This window comes from Olea europaea, chromosome 7, assembly GCF_002742605.1.
Source record: "Olea europaea var. sylvestris chromosome 7, O_europaea_v1, whole genome shotgun sequence".
Taxonomy (NCBI): domain Eukaryota; kingdom Viridiplantae; phylum Streptophyta; class Magnoliopsida; order Lamiales; family Oleaceae; genus Olea; species Olea europaea.
In genome coordinates, this window is record NC_036243.1 from 19079944 (window position 1) to 19101753 (window position 21810).

The following is a 21810-nucleotide window of genomic DNA, read 5'->3' on the forward strand; positions in this document are numbered from 1 at the left end:
CATCAGCCAAGGCCTTCACAGCATGGAGATATTCTGTGATCGACCGATTTCCACACTGGATTAAGGTCAGTTCCTCCTTTAACTGCATAGCACGAGTTCTTGATCGACTGGCATACAGAGTTTTCAACTTTTTCCAAGCTTTATGAGAGGTCTTTCATGTAGCAATGAGTGGGGTGATTGAAGGAGATGTGGAGGCTAGAATAGCACTCAAGATAAGCTTATCCTGTTGAACTCAATGGGTCTTGCACAGTTCATCAACGGAGGTACCAGCGGAAGAGGGGGACTGAAGGGTGCCTTCGACATAGTCGAGTAAATCATAACCAATAAGGAGTGTTTCAAATTGAGCACGCTATTGAGGAAAGGTGGAGGGAGCTAATTTTTCATTGATTTGGGCTGTAATATTGAGGGCAATCAGAGGCTTATCTGCTCCAGAAAGAGGTTGGGTATTGAGGTTAAAATTTGAAGTTTGATCAGAGGAGAAAGACATGGTGGTGACTTGGATCAATGGCTCGTTGGAGGTCAACAGCTCTGATACCATATAAAAGAGCAGATTATAGAGGAACAGAAATGTAAAATAACTGATTGTGAATGAACAGATATTTTCTGTGATCAATGAATAATTTCCCCACACATTTTATTGATAGAAATTCTATGTTATATACAGAATAATTGAGAAGCTGATTTAAGAAGTATATACATGGTAAGGTAGAATCTATGCTGCTGTTACAAAGTATAAAATACAAACTTAGAAACTGTTGTAAATATATAATTAAATGGCAGAATAATAGACATGATTTTAGGCTAGACAGGCTATGGTCTGGTTTGAGCAAAATTCACGCATTCTTCCCTTTTAAGAAGAAAATGAATGGAAGTGATGAAATGCATTTATTTTTTCTTCTTTTCAATTCGTTTTATTTCCTTTTTCTGTTTTCTAATTCTGCATTGAAATCAAACCCAATCTTCTTGATCCCTCTGAAAGTAGACTTTCTTAGAGTCACGTCTCTTTTTAACAGAAAAATGAATAAAAATTATCTATAAGAGCTTATAACGTGAGTGTTAGGATCTTCCTCTAGCTGCTCAAGGTGATTTACGGGCTCAGTTAGCCTTTAAACACCGAATCAACACCAAAAAAATTGAAGAGACCGACCAGCGGCGCTGCTTGCTTCCTATGGTTGCTATTCTTCCTTGTGCTTGTTGTTTCCTCACTCACTTAGGGTGAATACCACACAGGTAAGGGTCACAAAGACACAAGCAAGAGGTAGAGAAGATCAATCAGTAGGATGCACGAAGGAGAAGAAGGCAGCCACTCTCTCTCTCTCAGGTTCTATCAAAAATCGGGACAAGTAGGAAGAAAGAGAGTTACCAATATATATAATAGTCCAATGACAAATTTAAGGTAAGTTATACATATGGTAAGTAGGCTCGACTAGGGTTATGGCCCAATAGCACACCAACAAGCCACAAAGGTTTATTAGCCATCCAATAGGTAAAACAACGTTAAGTCGGGTCATCCCATTATTCGGTGTTAATTTATCGTTCAGTCATTCATGTCGACTGATAAAACTGATTTTCATCATCGCCCGGGAGGTCGTTTGACAACAGATGTCTAACAACCTTCACCTTGGTGTCAAAGGACCTGCAAAGAGAAAACGTTTTCCATTAGTGACACCTCTAACAGAAAACCGATAAAATTGGAAATCATTTACCTGTACCAATGTTTAGAAGCTCCTTGCAACTTCTAAACTTTACCAGTGGCAACACTTTCGTGCCCATATCCAAAGGATTATATTGTGTGTGAATTTTTTCAAGTCTTACTACTTCTTGTGATATTATATCCCTAATGAAGTGTAGCCTAACATCGATATGTTTAGTGCGTTGGTGAAAAACAGGATTCTTACACAGATTTATGGATGACTGACTATCAGAATACACAACCACATACTCATTCAAGACACTTAGTTCATGAAGTAGACCTTTAAGCCATAGAGCCTCTTTAATTGCTTCAGTGGTGGCAATATATTCCGACTCTGTAGTGGATAGTGCAACTATGTGTTGTAACTGTGATTTTCAACTAATACATGAATTTGATAAGGTGAATACGTAAGAGGAAGTTGATTTCCTACTATCCCTATCTCCTGCATAGTCAGCATCTACAAAATTCTTTAATTTCACGCCTTCCTTATTAGCACTAAATTTTAGACCTACGTCACTTGTACCCTTCAAATATCTTAAAAGCCACTTTAATGCTTCCCAATGTTCAGGACCTGGATTAGACATGTACCTATTGAGAGTACTAACAGCGAATCCTAAGTCCGATCTAGTGCAAACCATCAAATACATTATGGAACCAATCACATTTGAGTATGGAATTTTACTCATGTATTCCACTTCACGTTCATTGCAGGGAGCTTGTTCTTTAGATAGAACAAAATGGTTTGCAAGAGGCAACGTGACAGGTTTGCAGTCACTCATATTAAACCTTTTCAACACCTTTGATATGTATGGAGACTGATGCAAGAATACGATGGAATTTGACCTATTTCGTTCTATTTCCATGCCTAGAATCCTTTTAGCCTTTCCTAGGTCTTTCATGTCAAATTCTCCACTAAGGTCTGCTTTTATATTATTTATCCACTTAGGAGATGATCCAACTAAAAGCATGTCATCCACATAGAGCAACAAGAACAAATAATTGTTATCAGTCTCGTTGTGTTTAAAATATAAGCAGTGATCGAATTTACTTCTTTGAAATCCTATAGTGAGTACAAAAGAATCAAACCTCTTGTACCACTGTCTAGGTGATTGCTTTAGACCGTATAGGGATCTCTTCAGAAAACACACATAATCTGATTTTAACTTGTCTTTAAAACCTTTTAGTTGATTCATAAAGATTTGTTCATCAAGCTCTCCATGTAAAAAAAAGCGATTTTTACATCGAGTTGTTCAAGTTCCCAGTCAAAGAGCGCAACCAATGCGAGCATGACCCTAATAGTAGTGTACTTGACAACTGGTGAGAAAATCTCGTTATAATCAACACCTTCTTTCTGTGTGTAACCCTTCGCTACTAACCTAGCCTTAAATCTTAAGGGTTCTGTACTACTAGTACCTTCCTTAACCTTAAAGACCCATTTGCAATCAACGATTGATTTATTCTTAGGTCTCGGTACTAACTCCCAAGTTTGATTCTTTTCTAGAAAACTCATCTCTTCTTTCATAGCCTTAAGCCACTCCTTAGATTGACCACTATTTATAGCCTCTTCAAAAGTTTCCGGCTCCCTATCAACTAGTTCTTCGTAACTAGCGTATGCAAAATCCAATTCAAATTCAAACCCGAACCTCCTAGGTTCTCTCGTTTGTCTTCTCTCTCTATCTCTAACTAAATTATAGTTAGCTAATGGATTTTCTTCCTCAGGATGCTCTTCTATCACTACTTCATTTTCCTCTTCAGGTTCTTGGACCTGAATCTCCACCTCACTCGAAGTACTAGGTATTGATGTGTTAAATTTTCCTAACTCCACCTTAAACCGATTTCTTTCTTCACCTGATTCAGTTTCACTTACAGGTTCGGTTTCATTCCTTAGATAAGGCATCTCACTCTCATTAAATGTGACATCCCTACTCATGATGATCTTAACTCATTTTTGGCTTCTATCCCATAGCCTATAGCCCTTAACCCCTTCGGGATATCCCAGAAAGACACACTTCCTGGCTCTAGGTTCTAATTTTCCCTCACTTTGATAAGAGAAGGCAGCATAGCCAAACGCTTTAAGCATTGAGTAGTCACCCAATTTTTTAGACCATTTCTCATGCGGAGTATCACCATTTAATGCAGCCGATGGAGTCAAATTAATCAGATAACAGGCAGTTACAACGGCTTCACCCCAAAATGACTTAGGAACCCCAGAACTTAACATCATGCAGCGCACTTTATCTAGTATGGTCCTATTCATTCTTTCTGCTACCCCGTTTTGCTGGGAAGTATAAAGAACCGTTTTGTGCCTTGTTATTCCACTTTCTTTACACATCCTATCGAATTCAGCATTACAGAATTCTAGGCCGTTATCTGTCCTTAAAAATTTGATCCTCTTGCTAGTTTGGTTTTCCATTTGTTTCTTCCAGTTGTTAAAGTTATGGAAGGTTTCAGTTTTGTCTTTCAATAGATAGACCCACACTTTCCTGGTGTAGTCATCTATGATAGATAGGAAATACCTATTCCCATCCGATGTGGGATTACTAGCAGGACTCCACAGATCAGAATGCACATATTCAAGCATGCTTTTAGCCTTATGCGTACTAGTGGAGAACGACACTCTATGGTGATTTCCGAGTACACAGTGATCACAGAACGATAGGTCAGACACACAGTCATTACCAAATGCACCTTTTTCATTAAGTAGCTTAAGTCCCTTAATGCCTACGTGTGCAAGCCTATTATGCCACGTATGTGTGTGATCGATTTTGGCGGAAGAAATAGAAGAGTTTAATCCTCTAATTACTTCCCCAGTAGTGATGTATATATCATTTTTCTTGATTCCCTTAATAGAGATTAACGCATCCTTCATCATTTTAAACATACCGTTTCCAAATTTACCAGTGAAGTTGTCTTTCTCAAGTCTTCCTACTGAAATCAAATTTCTAGATAATTCAGGAATGTATCTAACTTTCTTTAACATGTACACAAAGCCCGTGTTAAATTTTATCTTTATATCTCCAATTCCAGCAATTGTATAGGCAAAGTTATCACACAGAACTACTTGCCCATCATTAGATTCTTGCAATTTTTCAAACCAGTTCTTTTCAGACGTCACATGAAAAGACGCACCAGAATCTAATATCCATTCATGCATGTGAGAATTAGTAGTTAGATTCAATTCAGTAGTGTATGCGACTGGACTAGTGATCACATAGACTTCACCGTTTTCGGTATCGGAGGTAGAGGATAACACATTTACCTCATCTCTTTCCTTAACCTTTTGTTTTCCCCTTTCTTTATGACAGTCTTTTATAAAATGCCCTGTGCCTCCACAGCCATAGCATTTTCTAGCCTTAGTTCTAGACTTTGACCTAGGTCTACCATTCCCCTTCTTTTTCCAACTATTACTACTTGATTCGCCACTACTTTGGTATCCATCATGACTGACTTGCCTAAATTGAGTTTTACCTCGTATCATATGCAACTCTCCACTCCTCCTATCCTGTTTTTCAGCCCTCATTTCCATATCCTTACTCTTAAGAGAATCTACGACAATTTCAAGTGTTAACGTGTCCCTACCATACTTAATGACATTCTTAACTTCTTTGTAAGAGTCCGGGATTGAATTGAGTAAGATTATAGCCTTATAGGTCTCAGACACGGCTTCATCACAATTGACAATATCTTGCACCAATTTGTTAAATACATCTAAATTGTCGTCGAGATCCTTTGAAGGATCCATCTTAAAGCTGAAGAATCGTTCGAGTAGGTAGAGTTTATTCGGTGTAAATTTAAGCAAGTATAAGTCTTCTAGTCTTTTCCAAAGTTCTTTGATGGTTTTTAGTTTTCCCACTTTTCTTAAGACAGCGTCAGACAAGTGTAATATTATTGAGGTATAGGCAAGCTCATCGGCTTCCTCTTTTTGTTCTTTTGAGATGTCAGGTGCAAAATTGCCTTCGATGGCTTTTGACACCTTTTGTTGGACTAATATGTCTCTCATCTTTTGTTGCCAGATAGAGAAGTCCCCTTTACCGTTAAATATTCTCAAATCAAAATTATGTGTTGTCATTGGTTAACACACTAATTAAACCACACGAAGTAGTATTGGGAAGCGTGATGAGGTAATATCTTGTTAATTCTTAGCAAAAGTAACAATGAACCTAAATGCTACGTCCACCAAGAAATACAAAGCACTTTAAATCAAAAGAACAAGCACTCAATTAACGCAAGTAATCCTAGTTTTAGCACAAGCAATGGTTACCCCTTCACGGTAACCCCAAAACCTAACGATCACCCCACACGATGATCTTGCTATTGCTGAATTTAAATGGATTAAGCCAATTTACCAGAGCGGACCTATCTGAGTCCGTAGAGTGGAGAAAAACGAGCTTGCTGTTCAATTTCAGTCGGCGTCGCATCAGGGGCAAAATCGTCCAACTTTTTCTGTGTAACCTAAAACACAAAACAAAGTATATCAGCGCGTTCAGGAGATCGAAACAAGCAAGTTACCTGAAGACAGCTTCGTCGGACTGTCGCCCACGCACCGCCACCGTCGCCCACGCGCCGCCTCACCAGGGGCGCCTCGACCTGCTGGTAATGGGTATGGCCTTTGTTTGTCCAACCGAGCTTTGGTTTGTGAGTAATTGAAGAATTTCAGATTCGGGTGCAATGTTGAAAACGCGAAAATCAACCGATTTTGAGCCGGTTTTTGCCAACCAAGCTCTGATACTAGATGTTAGGATCTTCCTCTAGCTGCTCAAGGTGATTTCCGGGCTCAGTTAGCCTTTAAACACCGAATCAACACCAAAAAAATTGAAGAGACCGACCGGCGGCGCTGCTTGCTTCCTATGGTTGCTATTCTTCCTTTTGCTTGTTGTTTCCTCACTCACTTAGGGTGAATACCACACAGGTAAGGGTCACAAAGACACAAGCAAGAGGTAGAGAAGATCAATCAGTAGGATGCACAAAGGAGAAGAAGAAGGCAGCCACACTCTCTCTCGGGTTCTATCAAAAATCGGGACAAGTAGGAAGAAAGAGAGTTACCAATATATATAATAGTCCAATGACAAACTTAAGGTAAGTTATACATATGGTAAGTAGGCTCGACTAGGGTTATAGCCCAATAGCACACTAACAAGCCACAAAGGTTTATTAGCCATCCAATAGGTAAAACCACGTTAAGCCGGGTCATCCCATTATTCGGTGTTGATTTATCGTTCAGTCATTCATGTCGACTGATAAAACTGGTTGTCATCATCGTCCGAGAGGTCGTTTGACAACAGATGTCTTACAGTGAGAAATACAAAGGTTGAACAATTGAACGAAGAGAATTGCAGGTCAAGTCAGAGACTCGATCACAATTTTTTGATAATGCCGACCTAGTATGGAATTTTCAGCAATTTCCAATGAATTACGATCTATTAGTGTTTTGATTCAATTAGCAACAAATTACTTCTCTCCATATTTCACCTAAATATTGGCTTCTCCTTTTGTACCCTATTCTTTGCGAGTTAGAGATGAGTTGACATGTTGTAGTGTCGTGCCATGTTGAGATAATATTAAGACAATACTCTTTGGCATTGCACCATAAACAACTTTAAGAAAATTGCAAGTTTGAAATATATAATAAAATTTTCAGAAATAGATAGTTAAAAAATTGTTACTTAGCAAATGGGTGACTATATACTCACACACATGCGACCAATTTACAAAGAAATAAATGTTCAACAAGTAAAGGTACATAAAATGGACTTATTTATAAACTTCGAGTTTCACCAAAGGAGTGGTGAACTAAATCACCAAAACTGTGCCATGAGTTTGGATTCAATACATGTTAAAATAATGGAAAATCACAGACATGTGAGAAGAAGATGAAGTGTAATAATACAGAGAACCCATTTCAGGAAGTCAATTTTCACTCTTACAGCACAAAATCAGCTTCTGAGGCGCCACGAGAAATCGAGACCTACTTTCCACGAAAACGAAAAATGGGCCTGATTAAGGCCTTCACAATTCTCCTCTTCTCATGGTTTTTGCTGGCTTAAGCAGAAAGATCTACTTATAATGTCCACATGGACAAACCTTTGATACCTAAGGCTTTTTCCAGTAACCATTATTGGTCTTCAATCCATCAAATCAGTTGGATTCACCTCATTGGATGGTCAAAATCATTCACCAAAACTTATCTATACATATGATCATGCCTTCCATGGATTCAGTGCAGTTATGTCCACTGATGAATTGGAAGCTTTGAAGAAATCACCAGGATTCCTTTCAGCTAATCCCGATGGTATTGTGAGCTCCGACACCACGCATATTTCAAGTTTCTTTCTCTTGATACTGCCACAGGAATTTGGCCAGCATCTGAGTATGGTAAAGATGTGATTACTGGGGTGGTTGTTGACAACAGCATATGGCCATAAATTGTTAGGAAAAATAAAAAAAGAAAATTAGAAATACTGTTGAAATTATATAAATAAAATAATGGAAAGAAACATTACAATAAATAGAGTAACAATAAAATAGAGGAAAAAATGATTGTTCATGCAAAAGCGGAAATGGAAGGAACCGAGGCCTGTATTGCTCACAGTTTTCGTATAACAGATTCGCCTTGCACGATGATGCTAGAGGACTAATGGCGTCCGTAATGACTAGTTTTATTATTGTAATTGCATGTAACTTTGTGTAATCTTGGCATAATCCTAGAAGCAGTTTATACTGCATAGTTTGAATTATTGAAACTAGTTCTTATGACATTTCATTGATCTCTAGTTTAAAGAAAACAGGGTCTGGTTAAATAAGCACACAGTGAGGTCTCCCTTTTTTCATGTAATCCATTTTAAGAAGCTCATGTAGACTGAATTTTTTAAGCCATATAATCCAATTATAAAAGAAAATTGGGCATGCTAAAGAAATAGTAAATGAAATCTGTTGAATTTTTTAAGCCATATAATCTCAGTTGTTAATATTCTTTATTTTTCTCAAATTAAAGATTTCTGCGATCCCTATCTTATTAACAAAAAGAAAAATTGACTGATAGATTTAGAAAAAACATGTTTATAGTAAAAAGAGTAAACTCAGACAAATATCTCCACGGTATATGACTTAATGCAAAGGGATACACAAGCCAATAACTAAGGCGTGAAAATTCAAATGATTTAATATTACATTACACCTACCAAGTATCACAGCATTCCATCAGGCTTTTTCCTCCTAAAAATTAAATATGCAATTAATTATTTTTGCCCTACACTTGCAAGTAGGTTCAATCATTAACCAAAATTTACTTTTATCAGCAATAAATCAGCTTCTGAGGTGCCACAAAAAAACTACTTCCCAAAATAAGAAAAATGGAGCTGATTGAGGGCTTCACAGTTCTGTTCTCATGGTTTTTGCTGGCTTCAGCAGAAAGATCAACTTATATTGTCCCCATGGATAAATCTTTGATGCCTAAGGCTTTCTCCAGTCACCATTATTGGTACTCTTCCACTCTTCAATCCATTAAATCAGTTGGACCAACCACATTAGGTGCTCAAAATCCTTCACCAAAACTTCTTTATACATATGACCATGCCTTTCATGGATTCAGTGCAGTAATGTCCAAAGATGAATTAGGAGCTTTGAAGAAGTCACCGGGTTTCCTTTCGGCTTATCCCGATAATATTGTCACGCCGGACACCACCCATACTTACAAGTTTCTTTCTCTGAATACTGCCACGGGTATATGGCCAGCATCTGAGTATGGTAAAGATGTGATTATTGGGATTATTGACAGCGGAATTCGGCCAGAAAGTCCGAGCTTTAAAGATGAAGGAATGACAGAAATTCCTGCTAGATGGAAGGGAATTTGCCAAGCAGGTGAAGGGTTCAATTCTTCATTGTGTAACAAGAAACTCATTGGAGCAAGATACTTTAGTAAGGGAGTTCGGGAAGCAAATCCTGGGGATACAATAACAATGGATTCTGCAAGGGATGATTCGGGTCATGGCACCCACGTGGCGTCCACAGCAGCTGGAAACTACGTTGATTGTGTTTCATTCTTTGACTATGCTCCAGGAACGGCGAGAGGAGTGGCTCCACGTGCTAGGCTTGCTGCATATAAAGTCATCTGGCGTCAAGGAAACCTTGAATCTGATTTTCTCGCAGGTATTGACCAGGCTGTGGCTGATGGAGTTGATATACTGTCGATTTCTCTGAGTAACGGTAGGACTAATTTGTATGAGGATCCTATTGCCATAGCTGCCTTCGGTGCTACAGAGAAGGGAATCCTTGTTTCTACTTCCGCAGGAAACCGTGGTCCAAGTTTCGCAACTTTAATCAAAGGAATCCCCTGGGCAGTGGTAGTGGCATCAGGAACTGTTGATCGCTGGTTTGCTGGGACCATAACCCTAGGCAATGGTCTGTCCATCACCGGATGGAGCCTGTTTCCTGCAAGAGCCACAGTCAGAAACTTGGCTCTTACTTACAATGTGACCTTATCTGCCTGCAATTCAACTGAATTATTGTCTGAAGCCCCTGAAGGTGGTATCATCATATGTAACCAATCTGATGTAAAAACAGACTTCTATTTCCTATGGCAGGATCTGTTGAAGTCCAACATTCGTGCAGCTATAATCATTAATGAAGTTACTAGCATACATCAATCTGCTTCTTTTCCTTACCCTGGAGTAGTAATTACTCCGAGAGATGTGAAAGATGTGATCAATTATGCATCTAACAGTGCTGACCCACGAGCAAGCATCGAGTTCCAACAAACAATCTTGGGAACAAAGCTCATAGCTGCTCCAGCCTTAGCGGAATCCTCATCAAGAGGTCCTGCACGAAGCTATCCGGGCATCCTAAAGCCTGACATAATGGCACCTGGAGTGTTAATCTTAGCAACTTACGATCCTTATGCTAATGCAGCAAGAATTAATAACAACATATTCTTGGCCAGCGACTACGCACTCTTGTCAGGTACATCGATGGCTTGTCCTCATATATCTGGAATTGTTGCGCTCCTAAAAGCTGCGCATCCCGATTGGAGTCCTGCTGCTATTAGATCTGCCATGATGACCACTGCAAATCCACTTGATAATACACAAAAACCCATCAAAGACACAGGAAACAATAATAATGATGCTCCACCACTTGAAATGGAGGCAGGGCAAGTTGATCCAAATCGTGCTCTTGATCCAGGTCTCATTTACGATGCCACCACACTCGACTTCATAAATCTTGTTTGTTCCATGAATTTTACTCATGAACAAACTCAATCAATCATAAGGTCAAGCTACAATTGTTCAAATCCATCATCTGACCTGAATTACCCATCGTTCATTGCTGTGTTTGATCCTGAAGAAAAAAGAAGTACACTAACTCAGAAATTCCAGAGGACTGTCACCAATGTTGGGGATGGCGCAGTGACATATAAAGTTAAAGTTCAAAAAACGGGGGATTCTACCATCACAGTATTTCCAGAGACATTGGTGTTCCAAAAGAAGTATGATAAGCAGAGTTATTCAGTGACCATACGTTATAAGACTCAGGGACCGTTTGATTACGGTTCAATCACTTGGATTGAGAAAAATGGAAAGCACACGGTACGGAGTCCATTTACTGTCACTTCAAAGCCATATGATTAGGTTTACAGTTGCAATTTGCATGTAACTTTGTGTAATTATCCAATTCCCATTATCAGTCCAGTTCATTCTCATAATAATAATCAATCATCCAAATTTATTTAACGATATCTCTTCAGTAGGATTAGACCTATTTTCTTATACGAAACCCAAATACATCCATCGAGAGAATGCATTTCCTCAAAAAGAATTTATGAAGATTAATGCACAAAGCATGGAGGTTCAGGAATATTCTTTAAATTTATCCATAATTATTTATTATTTTGTATTTGCTAATAATACTTTTCTAAATATACTTTTGTTCATTAATATTTGTTTAAATAAAAAAAAATTATATGGAGGATTCTATTTGTCAAAATGTAAAATATGTAGGTGACCTCTCTTTTAATAACAAACTGGTGTAAAACAACTTATAAATTTAGACAATTATTTAATCCAAAAAGTTATTTACAAGCTAAAAAATAAATTTAACTTAATTAATTTGACAAATGTCACCACAAAACATGATTGAATCGAAAGGGACACGCGTGCTAATAATATCTAAAGGTAAAGGTGCCAATTCAAATGATATGATGATGTTATTCGCATTACACCTACCAAGCATTCAAGCTGATTTCTTTTCTTTGATTTAAAAATATAAGAAATTAAGTTATTTTTGCCCCACACTTAATATTTGGGACCATTTTGATATCAATTTCAAATTAAGATCCAATATACGCCATAACTGTGATTAATTTGTCGAACTTGGCTTTACTATTAGACTTTTCGGAAATCTGGTTTGCAGCTAACCTAAGAAATTTAAATTTTTGTAAAGCCACTCGAATGTGGACTCAGACACAAATATGCCAAAACTGAAGCAGAAAAATAAGCCATCATTGATTTATATGTAGTATTAGGGCTACTGTCCTATTGTTCAATGAAATTGGAATTCATTTTTCTTCGATGGACCAATAGGAAAATTATTTTGTGATTATGATTATCACTCTAGATGAATAACATTCCTCTTCATTTCAAGTTGTTTATGTTGTTATCATAGAATGAGCTTCTGAGATACCATAAAGATCTCCGTTACAGAAAAAGAAAAACAGGGTTGATTAATGCTCTTCCTGTCTCCTCTGCTCGTGTCTACTTATATTATCCACATCGACAAATTATTGATGCCTATAATCAACTGACTTGAGGTAATCGGCCTAAAATTCACTACAGGAATCATCTTAGTCGCTTAATGGAGAAGGACTTACATTTAGATATAAAAAATTTGATGAGCTTAAAAATATTATAAGATATGAAAAATTTATGTATACTCAAAACTTATTGGTAGTGATATTTAGCATGTCCTTTATCATAAAATAAGGTTTGGAGTCCTAGTTACAAAGGATAAGTGACATTTTACACACATGGATCACTTATATAATTTAGTCCGTGTTAACTTGAACTGAGTATGTGGGAAGGTTTACTGATTATTGATTGTGCTTGTGAATGTTATCAACTGCATATTTTGAGTTATTGTATATTAATGTTAAATTTTATTTTATTTTATATATATATATATATATATATATTTTTTTTTTATTATTTTTTTTAATCCCTTTGTCATTTGTGACAAAAGGGGGAGAGTGATTATTTTGATGGGGGTGAGGATATAGTGGAGAGACTATATCAATATCATCTATATCATTGTATGATAATGTGCCTATATTGCTATATTTCCTATACCACGCACTTTTACACTTAGTATCGTATAGTTGAGTTAGGTTGGTTAGGGTTTGAGTTCGGAATAAGGAAAGAAAAGACGCTACAATTTCACCTACCTATCGCTTGGACATTGCTAGAGTGACAAAAACAAAAACCCTATCGCTCACCTATCGCCCAAATCTCGCAGGAGTGACAGTAATATATGGAAAATCATAGTTTACATTTTTGAAGAGTTTTATGTGATCCAAACTACCCAATTGTCTTCAAGTATAAATACCCAATGCCTTGAACGAAATTTGTGTAGTTTTTCATTGAGTTGCATCACCACATTATTCCTTGAAGAATCGAGAACACAATCCATTGGTGAGATCATTCAATTCATTCTTGAATTCATACAACCACGTTGAGGAAAACATCAAATTCATTAAATCAAAAACACCTTTAGGAATGTACTTTTTCAATTGAACTTCAGAGGCTCATGAAGATTGAGAGGGGTTGGACTACAAGCATAGAAAGAGTACAAAAATTGGTCATTTTTGGTGATCCACTTGGAAGAGATAATTGTTGGATATTGGGAGCTAGTGGTTTCAACGGGATCTTAGATATTACAAGAAGTAAATAAGGAAATCTAGTGGAGTTGGCTATGCAGTATCTAACTGTAAATTCATATTTTCTATAGTGGAGGTAACTGGTATGATCCCGAAGTTTTTATCCAATTGGGTTTCTCCGTCAACATATTTAGTGTTATTTACTGTTTTCTTATTACAAACAGCTACAATTCTATTTAGGATAATTGGACTGTTTGATTAACCATCTAGAAACAATTAAAAATTGACTTATTGCTTTTAATTATGTTAATTCCGGGCGAGAGGTCAAAGTTAATTAGTAATCCAGATCTTTTTATTACTGAAATAGTAGTTTGAACTGGCCTACTTTAATTCGTCGTAACTTTTGTTACGATTGGTCATGAGCACTTCGAAATGGCATTAAGAATACAATGTTTCGACTTCATTTGACGTTCCATAGTGAATGCATCAAAGTAGATCGTAGAATGGCCAAAAAAAAGGGGAAAAAAAAATAAAAAGGAAAGAAAGAAAGAAAAAATTTTGAAAGGTAATTTGACCCCACATGACTCATGTGGATCCGCCCCTATGCCGACACGCAGGAAAATATAAATGGCCTATTATAAAGTTTCAGGTCCAATAGCTGTCCTTTTCATTATTAAAAACGAACCAAACAAAGCTCACACATTGATTGTAACGAGGTTTGATTCTTAACAGTTCAAAGTATTATTGTTAATAGAAAATGACACAACAACGTCCGAAGAAGATAAGGTGTACTTTGACAATTCATTTCAAGTCGCCAGTGTTCGCCATTTACTATCATAAAATGAGCTTCTCAGATAGCAGAAACAACTCCTTTCCAGGAGGAAAAAAAAAGGAAAAAATGAAAATGGGGCTGATCAAGGCCTTCACAATCCTCTGCTCATGGTTTTTACTGGCTTCGGCAGAAAGATCTACTTACATAGTCCATATGGACAAATCTTTGATGCCCAAGGCTTTTTCCAGTCACCGTTATTGGTACTCTTCCACTCTTCAATCCGTTAAATCAGTTGGACTGACCTCATTAGGTGCTCAAAATCCTTCACCAAAGCTTGTATATACATATGACCATGCCTTTCATGGATTCAGTGCTGTGCTGTCCACAGATGAATTGGAAGCTTTGAAGAAGTCAACAGGGTTTCTTTCGGCTTATCCAGACGGTATTGTCATGCCTGACACCACGCATACTTACAAATTTCTTTCTCTCAATACTGCCACAGGCATATGGCCAGCATCTGAGTATGGTAAAGATGTGATTATTGGTATTATTGACAGCGGTGTCTGGCCAGAAAGTCCGAGCTTCAAAGATGATGGAATGACAGAAATTCCTGCTAGATGGAAGGGAATTTGCCAGCCAGGTGAAGAGTTCAATTCTTCAATGTGCAATAAGAAACTCATAGGAGCAAGATACTTCAATCAGGGAGTTCAGGAAGCAAATCCCGGGCTTACCATAATAATGAATTCTGCAAGGGATGATTCAGGTCATGGCACACATGTGGCGGCCACTGCAGCTGGAAACTACGTTGATGGTGTTTCATTCTTTGGCTACGCTCCAGGAATGGCGAGAGGAGTGGCTCCACGTGCTAGGCTTGCTGCATATAAAGTCCTCTGGAATGAAGGAAACCTTGAATCCGATGTTCTCGCAGGTATTGACCAGGCTGTGGCTGATGGAGTTGATGTACTGTCAATTTCTCTGAGTTATGGTAGGACTAATGTGTATGAAGATCCTATTGCCATAGCTGCATTCGGTGCCACAGAGAAGGGAATCTTTGTTTCTACTTCAGCAGGAAACAGCGGACCAGATTTCGGAACTTTAATAAAAGGAATCCCCTGGGCAGTGTTAGTGGCTTCGGGAACTGTTGATCGTTGGTTTGCCGGGACCTTAACTCTAGGGAATGGTTTGTCCATCACCGGATGGAGCTTGTTTCCCGCTAGAGCCACAATCAGAAACTTGACTCTCACTTACAATGAAACCTTATCTGCCTGCAATTCAACTGAATTACTGTCTGAAGCCCCTCAAGGTGGTATCATTATATGTAACCAATCTGATGAAACAGTAGACTTCTTTTTCCTGTGGCGGTATCTGTCGGAATCCAATGTTCGTGCAGCCGTAATCATATCCGAAGATACTGGTATACTTCGATCAGACACTTTTCCTTTCCCAGGAGTGGTAATTACCCCCAAAGATGCGAAAGATGTAATCAACTACGCATCTAAGAGTGCTGACCCACTTGCTAGCATTGAGTTTCAACAAACAATCTTGGGAACAGAGCCCAGATCTGCTCCAGCAGTATCGGGATCCTCATCAAGGGGTCCTGGACGAAGCTACCCAGGCATACTAAAGCCAGACATAATGGCACCAGGAGTGTTAATCTTAGCAGCCTACTATCCTTATACTAATGTTGCAAGCATTGGTCACAACATATTCTTGTCCAGTGACTACACACTCTTGTCAGGTACATCAATGTCTTGTCCTCATATATCTGGAATTGCAGCCCTTCTCAAAGCCACACATCCCGACTGGAGTCCTGCAGCTATTCGATCCGCCATGATGACCACCGCAAATCCACTTGATAACACTCAGAAACCCATCAAGGACATGGGAAACGATTATCAAGTTGCTACGCCACTCGACATGGGGGCAGGACAAGTTGATCCTAATCGCGCTCTTGATCCAGGACTCATTTATGATGCTACCCGACAAGACTACGTAAACTTTGTTTGTGCGTTGAATTTTACTCGAGAACAAACTCAAACTATCGTACGATCAAGCTACAGTTGCTCAAATTCATCATTGGATCTGAATTATCCATCTTTCATCGCTCTTTACGACATTGAAGAAAAAAGAAGTGCATTGAATCAAAAATTCCACAGGACTGTCACAAATGTAGGAGATGGTGTTGCTACATACAAAGTCAAAGTTAAAAGACCAAAGGATTCTACCATCACTGTATCACCAGAAACATTAGTCTTCCAAAAGAAGTATGAGAAGCGAAGCTACTCTGTGAGCATTCATTATAGGAGTTACAGCAGGACTGTTATTAACGATGGTTCACTCACTTGGGTTGACGAGAATGGCAAGCACTCGGTGAGGAGTCCAATTGTGGTTACTCGACGAGTCTTTAATGAGTAGGTTTTATGGCATTATAACGATATGTATCTTTCATCATTTTAGTAGAACATAATCCTATTCCAATTCTTAAAACTAATGCCAACTACAGGAAACATTGGTATGGCTAAATTAAAAGTGCATGGATTATATTAAAATTTGAAAAAAAAAAAAAATCTTCATTTTACCCATGCATTTGTTCACGAAAATGCAATATGTCACTAATCAGGATATATAATCAGATGAATGACGAGCTAAATAGAAGTTCCTGGCGAGCTAATAAATTTACACTCATTTCAAGCCATTAATCGACTGTGTAATAAACTTTCACGGAGTTCTTGTATTTGAATTCTTTCTAATTATAGAAAATACGTGTTATTCATTACATTTAAGACAATCGCTTTATAATTTCTTTTCTCAGTTGCTAAAAGGAATTCTTTTCTATATTTTCCATTATAATGATCTATAAATGGCCTTATGATTCTGTCTTTATAAAGTGACTTCCGGGAGTGACTTTGAATAAATCTCCTTCTCATTTTTGAATAATGCTCCTTGGACAGGGTGATGACAAGGATGGGGGTGATAGGATTAGGATAGGAGAAAAAATGTATGTACAGAGGGGGGACTACCGAGTCGTGTCCCCCTTCTCACATAACACGTGGGTCCCGCGTGTATTAAATAATGCAAAGCCGTGGCCCCCATCTCTTATTGTGAGTAGTAGGTAAAAGATTAAATAAAAAAATTCGGTATGTGTACCATGATCCGATAGGGAAAAAATAAGATACAGTGATTAGAATTTATTTTTATTATTTTTTTCAAATTGTCCAATCATGTATTGATACGTGTCCCTATATCATTGAGCTGAACCTATCACTATAGCAAGATTGTTCATTTTTTAGAAAGATTCAATGAAAAGTATTGAATGAGGTTAGATAATGACTCGTTTGAACAGATCAATCTTGAAATCCGTATACTCATTTTTTAATCTTAATTGGATTGAGTTGCTTGTTAGAGCTTCATAATTTCCAATATCATGTTAAGACTTGTAGTTCTATCTTAAGAGTTCAATCTTATTAAAAGTAGTTCAATCTCTTATAAAATAGTCTATGTTTTCATCTTTATTAAATGTCGTATTTTATCCCTTAATACCTTTCTCTGTTAATATAAACATAAAAATCACCTAGGGAAGGACCTCATAAAGAACTATATATATTCCAGGAAAAAAAAAAGAAAAAAAGAAAAGAGTCTAAGGTGTGAAAATTCGTATGATTTGATGATGACATTACACCTACACAATGTCCCGGCTGTGTTTTTTGTTTTAGTTTAAGTATTGGGAATTAAGATAAGTTTGCACCCACACTTGCAAGTTGGTTCCATTATTGTTGTTGACTATTTTTTATCTTCGAATTAGGACCCAAAATACAAATTAATAATCTACTAATTGATCTGAACCCAAGACTTCTTTTTTCCATGTTGAAAGAATCTCGAGGCATCGTTTTTGCAGCTAACAATTTAAGAAAGAACCGAGCCGGGCCCGAAAACACACAAACATTGGGGTGTGGGAATTTATGGGATAATTGTTTAATGAGGTAGGATCCACTGCATGTGAGGAATCTATAAAACGCTCGTAGATTGACCGTTTACGCCCATCAAAATCCTTTAAAAATGGCATACGCTCAAATCTGAGACAAAGTTAACTTTAAGTAGGCATCCTTTTCATTATTTAAGACGACCAAATTTAACTCGAGTCTTAAATGAAAACAGTACTATTAAGTTCGATTCTTAACGGCACATGGAATATATTAAATGATGAAAAATGACACAGCCATTTGAAAAGAAGATAAGGTCTAATAATTCAACAAAATTGTAAAGAACTCATTTCAAGCAACCAATTTTTAGTTTTATTATCATAAGATCTGCTTCTGAGGTACCTGAAAAGAACTTCTTTCTGGAAAAGGAAAAATGTGCTTGATTAAGGTCTTCAATGTCCTCCTCTGCTCATGGTTTCTGCTGGCTTCAGCAGAAAGATCTAATTATATTGTCCACATGGACAAATCTTTGATGCCTAAAGCTTTTTCCAGTCACCATTATTGGTACTCTTACACTCTTCAATCCAGCAAATCTGTTGGACTCACCTCATTAGATGATCAAAATCCTTCACCAAAGCTTGTTTATACATATGACCATGCCTTTCATGGATTCAGTGCAGCAATGTCCGAAGATGAATTGGATTCTTTGAAGAAGTCGCCGGGTTTCCTTTCGGCTTATCCTGATGGCATGGTTACGCCTGACACCACACATAGTTACAAATTTCTTTCTCTCAATACTGCCACAGGTATATGGCCAGCATCTGAGTATGGTAAGGATGTGATTATTGGGGTTGTTGACTCCGGCATATGGCCAGAAAGTCCAAGCTTTAAAGATGACGGAATGACAGAAATTCCAGCTAGGTGGAAGGGAATTTGCCAGGCAGGTGAAGAGTTCAATTCTTCATTGTGTAATAAGAAACTCATTGGAGCAAGATACTTCAATCAGGGAGTTCGGGAAGCAAATCCCGGAGTTACAATAACGATGAATTCTGCAAGGGATGATTCAGGTCATGGAACCCACGTGGCATCCACCGCTGCTGGAAACTATGTGGATGGTGTTTCATTCTTCGGCTACGCTCCAGGAACTGCAAGAGGAGTGGCTCCACGTGCTAGGCTTGCTGCATATAAAGTCCTCTGGAATGAAGGAAGCTATGAATCTGATGCTCTTGCAGGAATTGACCAGGCTGTGGCAGATGGTGTTGATATTCTGTCAATTTCTCTGAGTTATCGTAGGACTGATCTATACGATAATCCAATTGCAATAGCTGCTTTTGGTGCCACAGAGAAGGGAATCCTTGTTTCCGTTTCAGCAGGAAATCGTGGTCCAAATTTTGCAACTTTACTCGAGGGAATACCCTGGGCAGTCATTGTTGCTTCAGGAACTGTTGATCGTTGGTTTGCTGGGACCTTAACTCTTGGAAATGGTTTGTCCATCACTGGATGGAGCTTGTTTCCTGCTAGGGCCACGGTCCGAAACCTGAGACTCACATACAATAAGACATTATCTGCCTGCAATTCAACTGAATTATTGTCTGAAGCCCCTGAAGGAGGTATCATCATATGTAACCAATCTGATGAAACAGTAGACTTCTTTTCACTGTGGCGGTATCTGTCAGCGTCCAATGTTCGTGCAGCTATAATCATATCCGAAGATACTAGTATACTTCGATCAGATACTTTTCCTTACCCAGGAGTGGTAATTACCCCCAAAGATGCGAAAGATGTAATCAACTACGCATCTAATAGTGCTGACCCACTTGCTAGCATTGAGTTCCAACAAACAATCTTGGGAACAGAGCCCAGACCTGCTCCAGCTGTATCAGGATCCTCATCTAGAGGTCCTGGACGAAGCTATCCAGCCATTTTAAAGCCCGACATAATGGCACCAGGAGTGTTAATCTTAGCAGCCTACTATCCTTATACTAATGTCGCAAGCATTGGTAACAACATTTTCTTGTCCAGTGACTACACACTCTTGTCAGGTACATCAATGGCTTGTCCTCATATATCTGGAATTGCTGCACTCTTGAAAGCTGCACATCCCGATTGGAGTCCTGCAGCAATTCGATCTGCCATGATGACCACTGCAAATCCACTTGATAATACAAGAAAACCCATCAAAGATATGGGCAGCGACTATGAAGTTGCTACACCACTTGACATGGGGGCAGGACAAGTTGATCCTAATCGTGCCCTTGATCCAGGTCTTATTTATGATGCCACCCTGCTAGACTATGTAAACCTAGTCTGTTCCATGAATTTTACTCGTGAACAAACTCAATCAATCTTAAGATCAAGCTACAATTGCTCAAATCCATCATCAGACCTGAATTACCCATCATTCATTGCTCTGTACAATGTTCAAGAAAATACGACTACATTGACTCAAAAATTCCAGAGGACTGTTACAAATGTAGGGAATGGTGCAGCAACATATAATCTTAAAGTGAAACAGCCAAAGGAATCTACTATCTCAGTGTTCCCAAAAAAGTTGGTCTTCCAAAAGAAGTACGAGAAGCAGAGCTATTCTCTGACCATCCGTTATAGGAGTTACAGTAGGACTGTTATTAATGATGGTTCGCTCACTTGGCTTGAGGAAAATGGCGAGCACACAGTAAGGAGTCCTATTGTGGTCACTCAACGAGTCTTTAATGACTAGTTCTATGGCTTTTCTGTGATCATTTTTTGTTTGCATGTAACTGCGTAATCTTGTCATAATCCAATAAGAATTTTAGGCTGCATAAATCGAGTTTATTACCATTTCCAATAACTGTGTAATCTCGTCATAATCCAATAAGCATTGGCAGTGATCAATGATGATTTTACTCCTACAAGATTTCATTCCATTCAGAAATGTTATTTATTTTCTTAATTCAAAATATGCAAGTTTATTAGCTTTTTTGCTCCATAATTGAAATTTGATTCACTTTTTCACCAGCAACTTTTTGTTGTCAACGTCTGGGACATTAAAAAAAAGTTTTTTTTTTTTAATAGATAAAATTCGAATATAAAGATACTTATCTCAACAAAATTTTACACATCATATAGTAGTTCTTTCTTCTGTCTTTGTTTCCTTCCATAGAAAGTAGGCAACAAACTTGTCTCATGTGTCAGCACAAATTCACAGTTTCTGTTTAGAATTCTTTTCAAATAGTTCTCTTCTGTCATTTCTAAATTCCAATGGCTCACACTCCACAATATTTGCAGGCCAAAATGTCATATGGAATGACTGATTGGAGTTTTGCAATAGAAAAATTTCACAGAGCAATATGCATATCTTTCTTTGCAGCCTCAAGCAAGCTCTTGAATTAAACAAGAACCCTGAAAGGCTATAGCTGTGCACTATAGGCTCTGTCTACATAATATGTCCTTTTTCTTCTCTTCATGGTCTCGAGACTTTTCAGGGGGGAGTACACTGCCCAAGTTTGATTACTTACACAGTTACGCAGGATACTTGATCCATTATAACCAGCAGATTAAATAAATAAGGAGTAAGCTATGT

The 21810-nt window shown here is 38.0% G+C and overlaps 3 protein-coding genes across 3 annotated transcripts; all 3 read left to right on the top strand.

Moving 5' to 3' along the window:
* The first annotated feature begins 8884 nt into the window (after nt 1-8884).
* LOC111397285 (subtilisin-like protease SBT1.9) lies at nt 8885-11376 on the top strand. The gene has a single exon (XM_023024130.1). It carries the CDS (start codon nt 9043-9045, stop codon nt 11314-11316), a length of 2274 nt encoding a protein of 757 aa, XP_022879898.1. The 5' UTR covers nt 8885-9042; the 3' UTR covers nt 11317-11376.
* Nucleotides 11377-14381: 3005 nt separating this feature from the next.
* LOC111397286 (subtilisin-like protease SBT1.9) lies at nt 14382-16851 on the top strand. The gene has a single exon (XM_023024131.1). The coding sequence runs from the start codon at nt 14398-14400 to the stop codon at nt 16741-16743; it is 2346 nt and encodes a 781-aa protein (XP_022879899.1). The 5' UTR covers nt 14382-14397; the 3' UTR covers nt 16744-16851.
* Nucleotides 16852-18568: 1717 nt separating this feature from the next.
* On the top strand, nt 18569-21154 carry LOC111397287 (subtilisin-like protease SBT1.9). The gene has a single exon (XM_023024133.1). The coding sequence runs from the start codon at nt 18682-18684 to the stop codon at nt 20965-20967; it is 2286 nt and encodes a 761-aa protein (XP_022879901.1). The 5' UTR covers nt 18569-18681; the 3' UTR covers nt 20968-21154.
* The last annotated feature ends 656 nt before the right edge of the window (nt 21155-21810 follow it).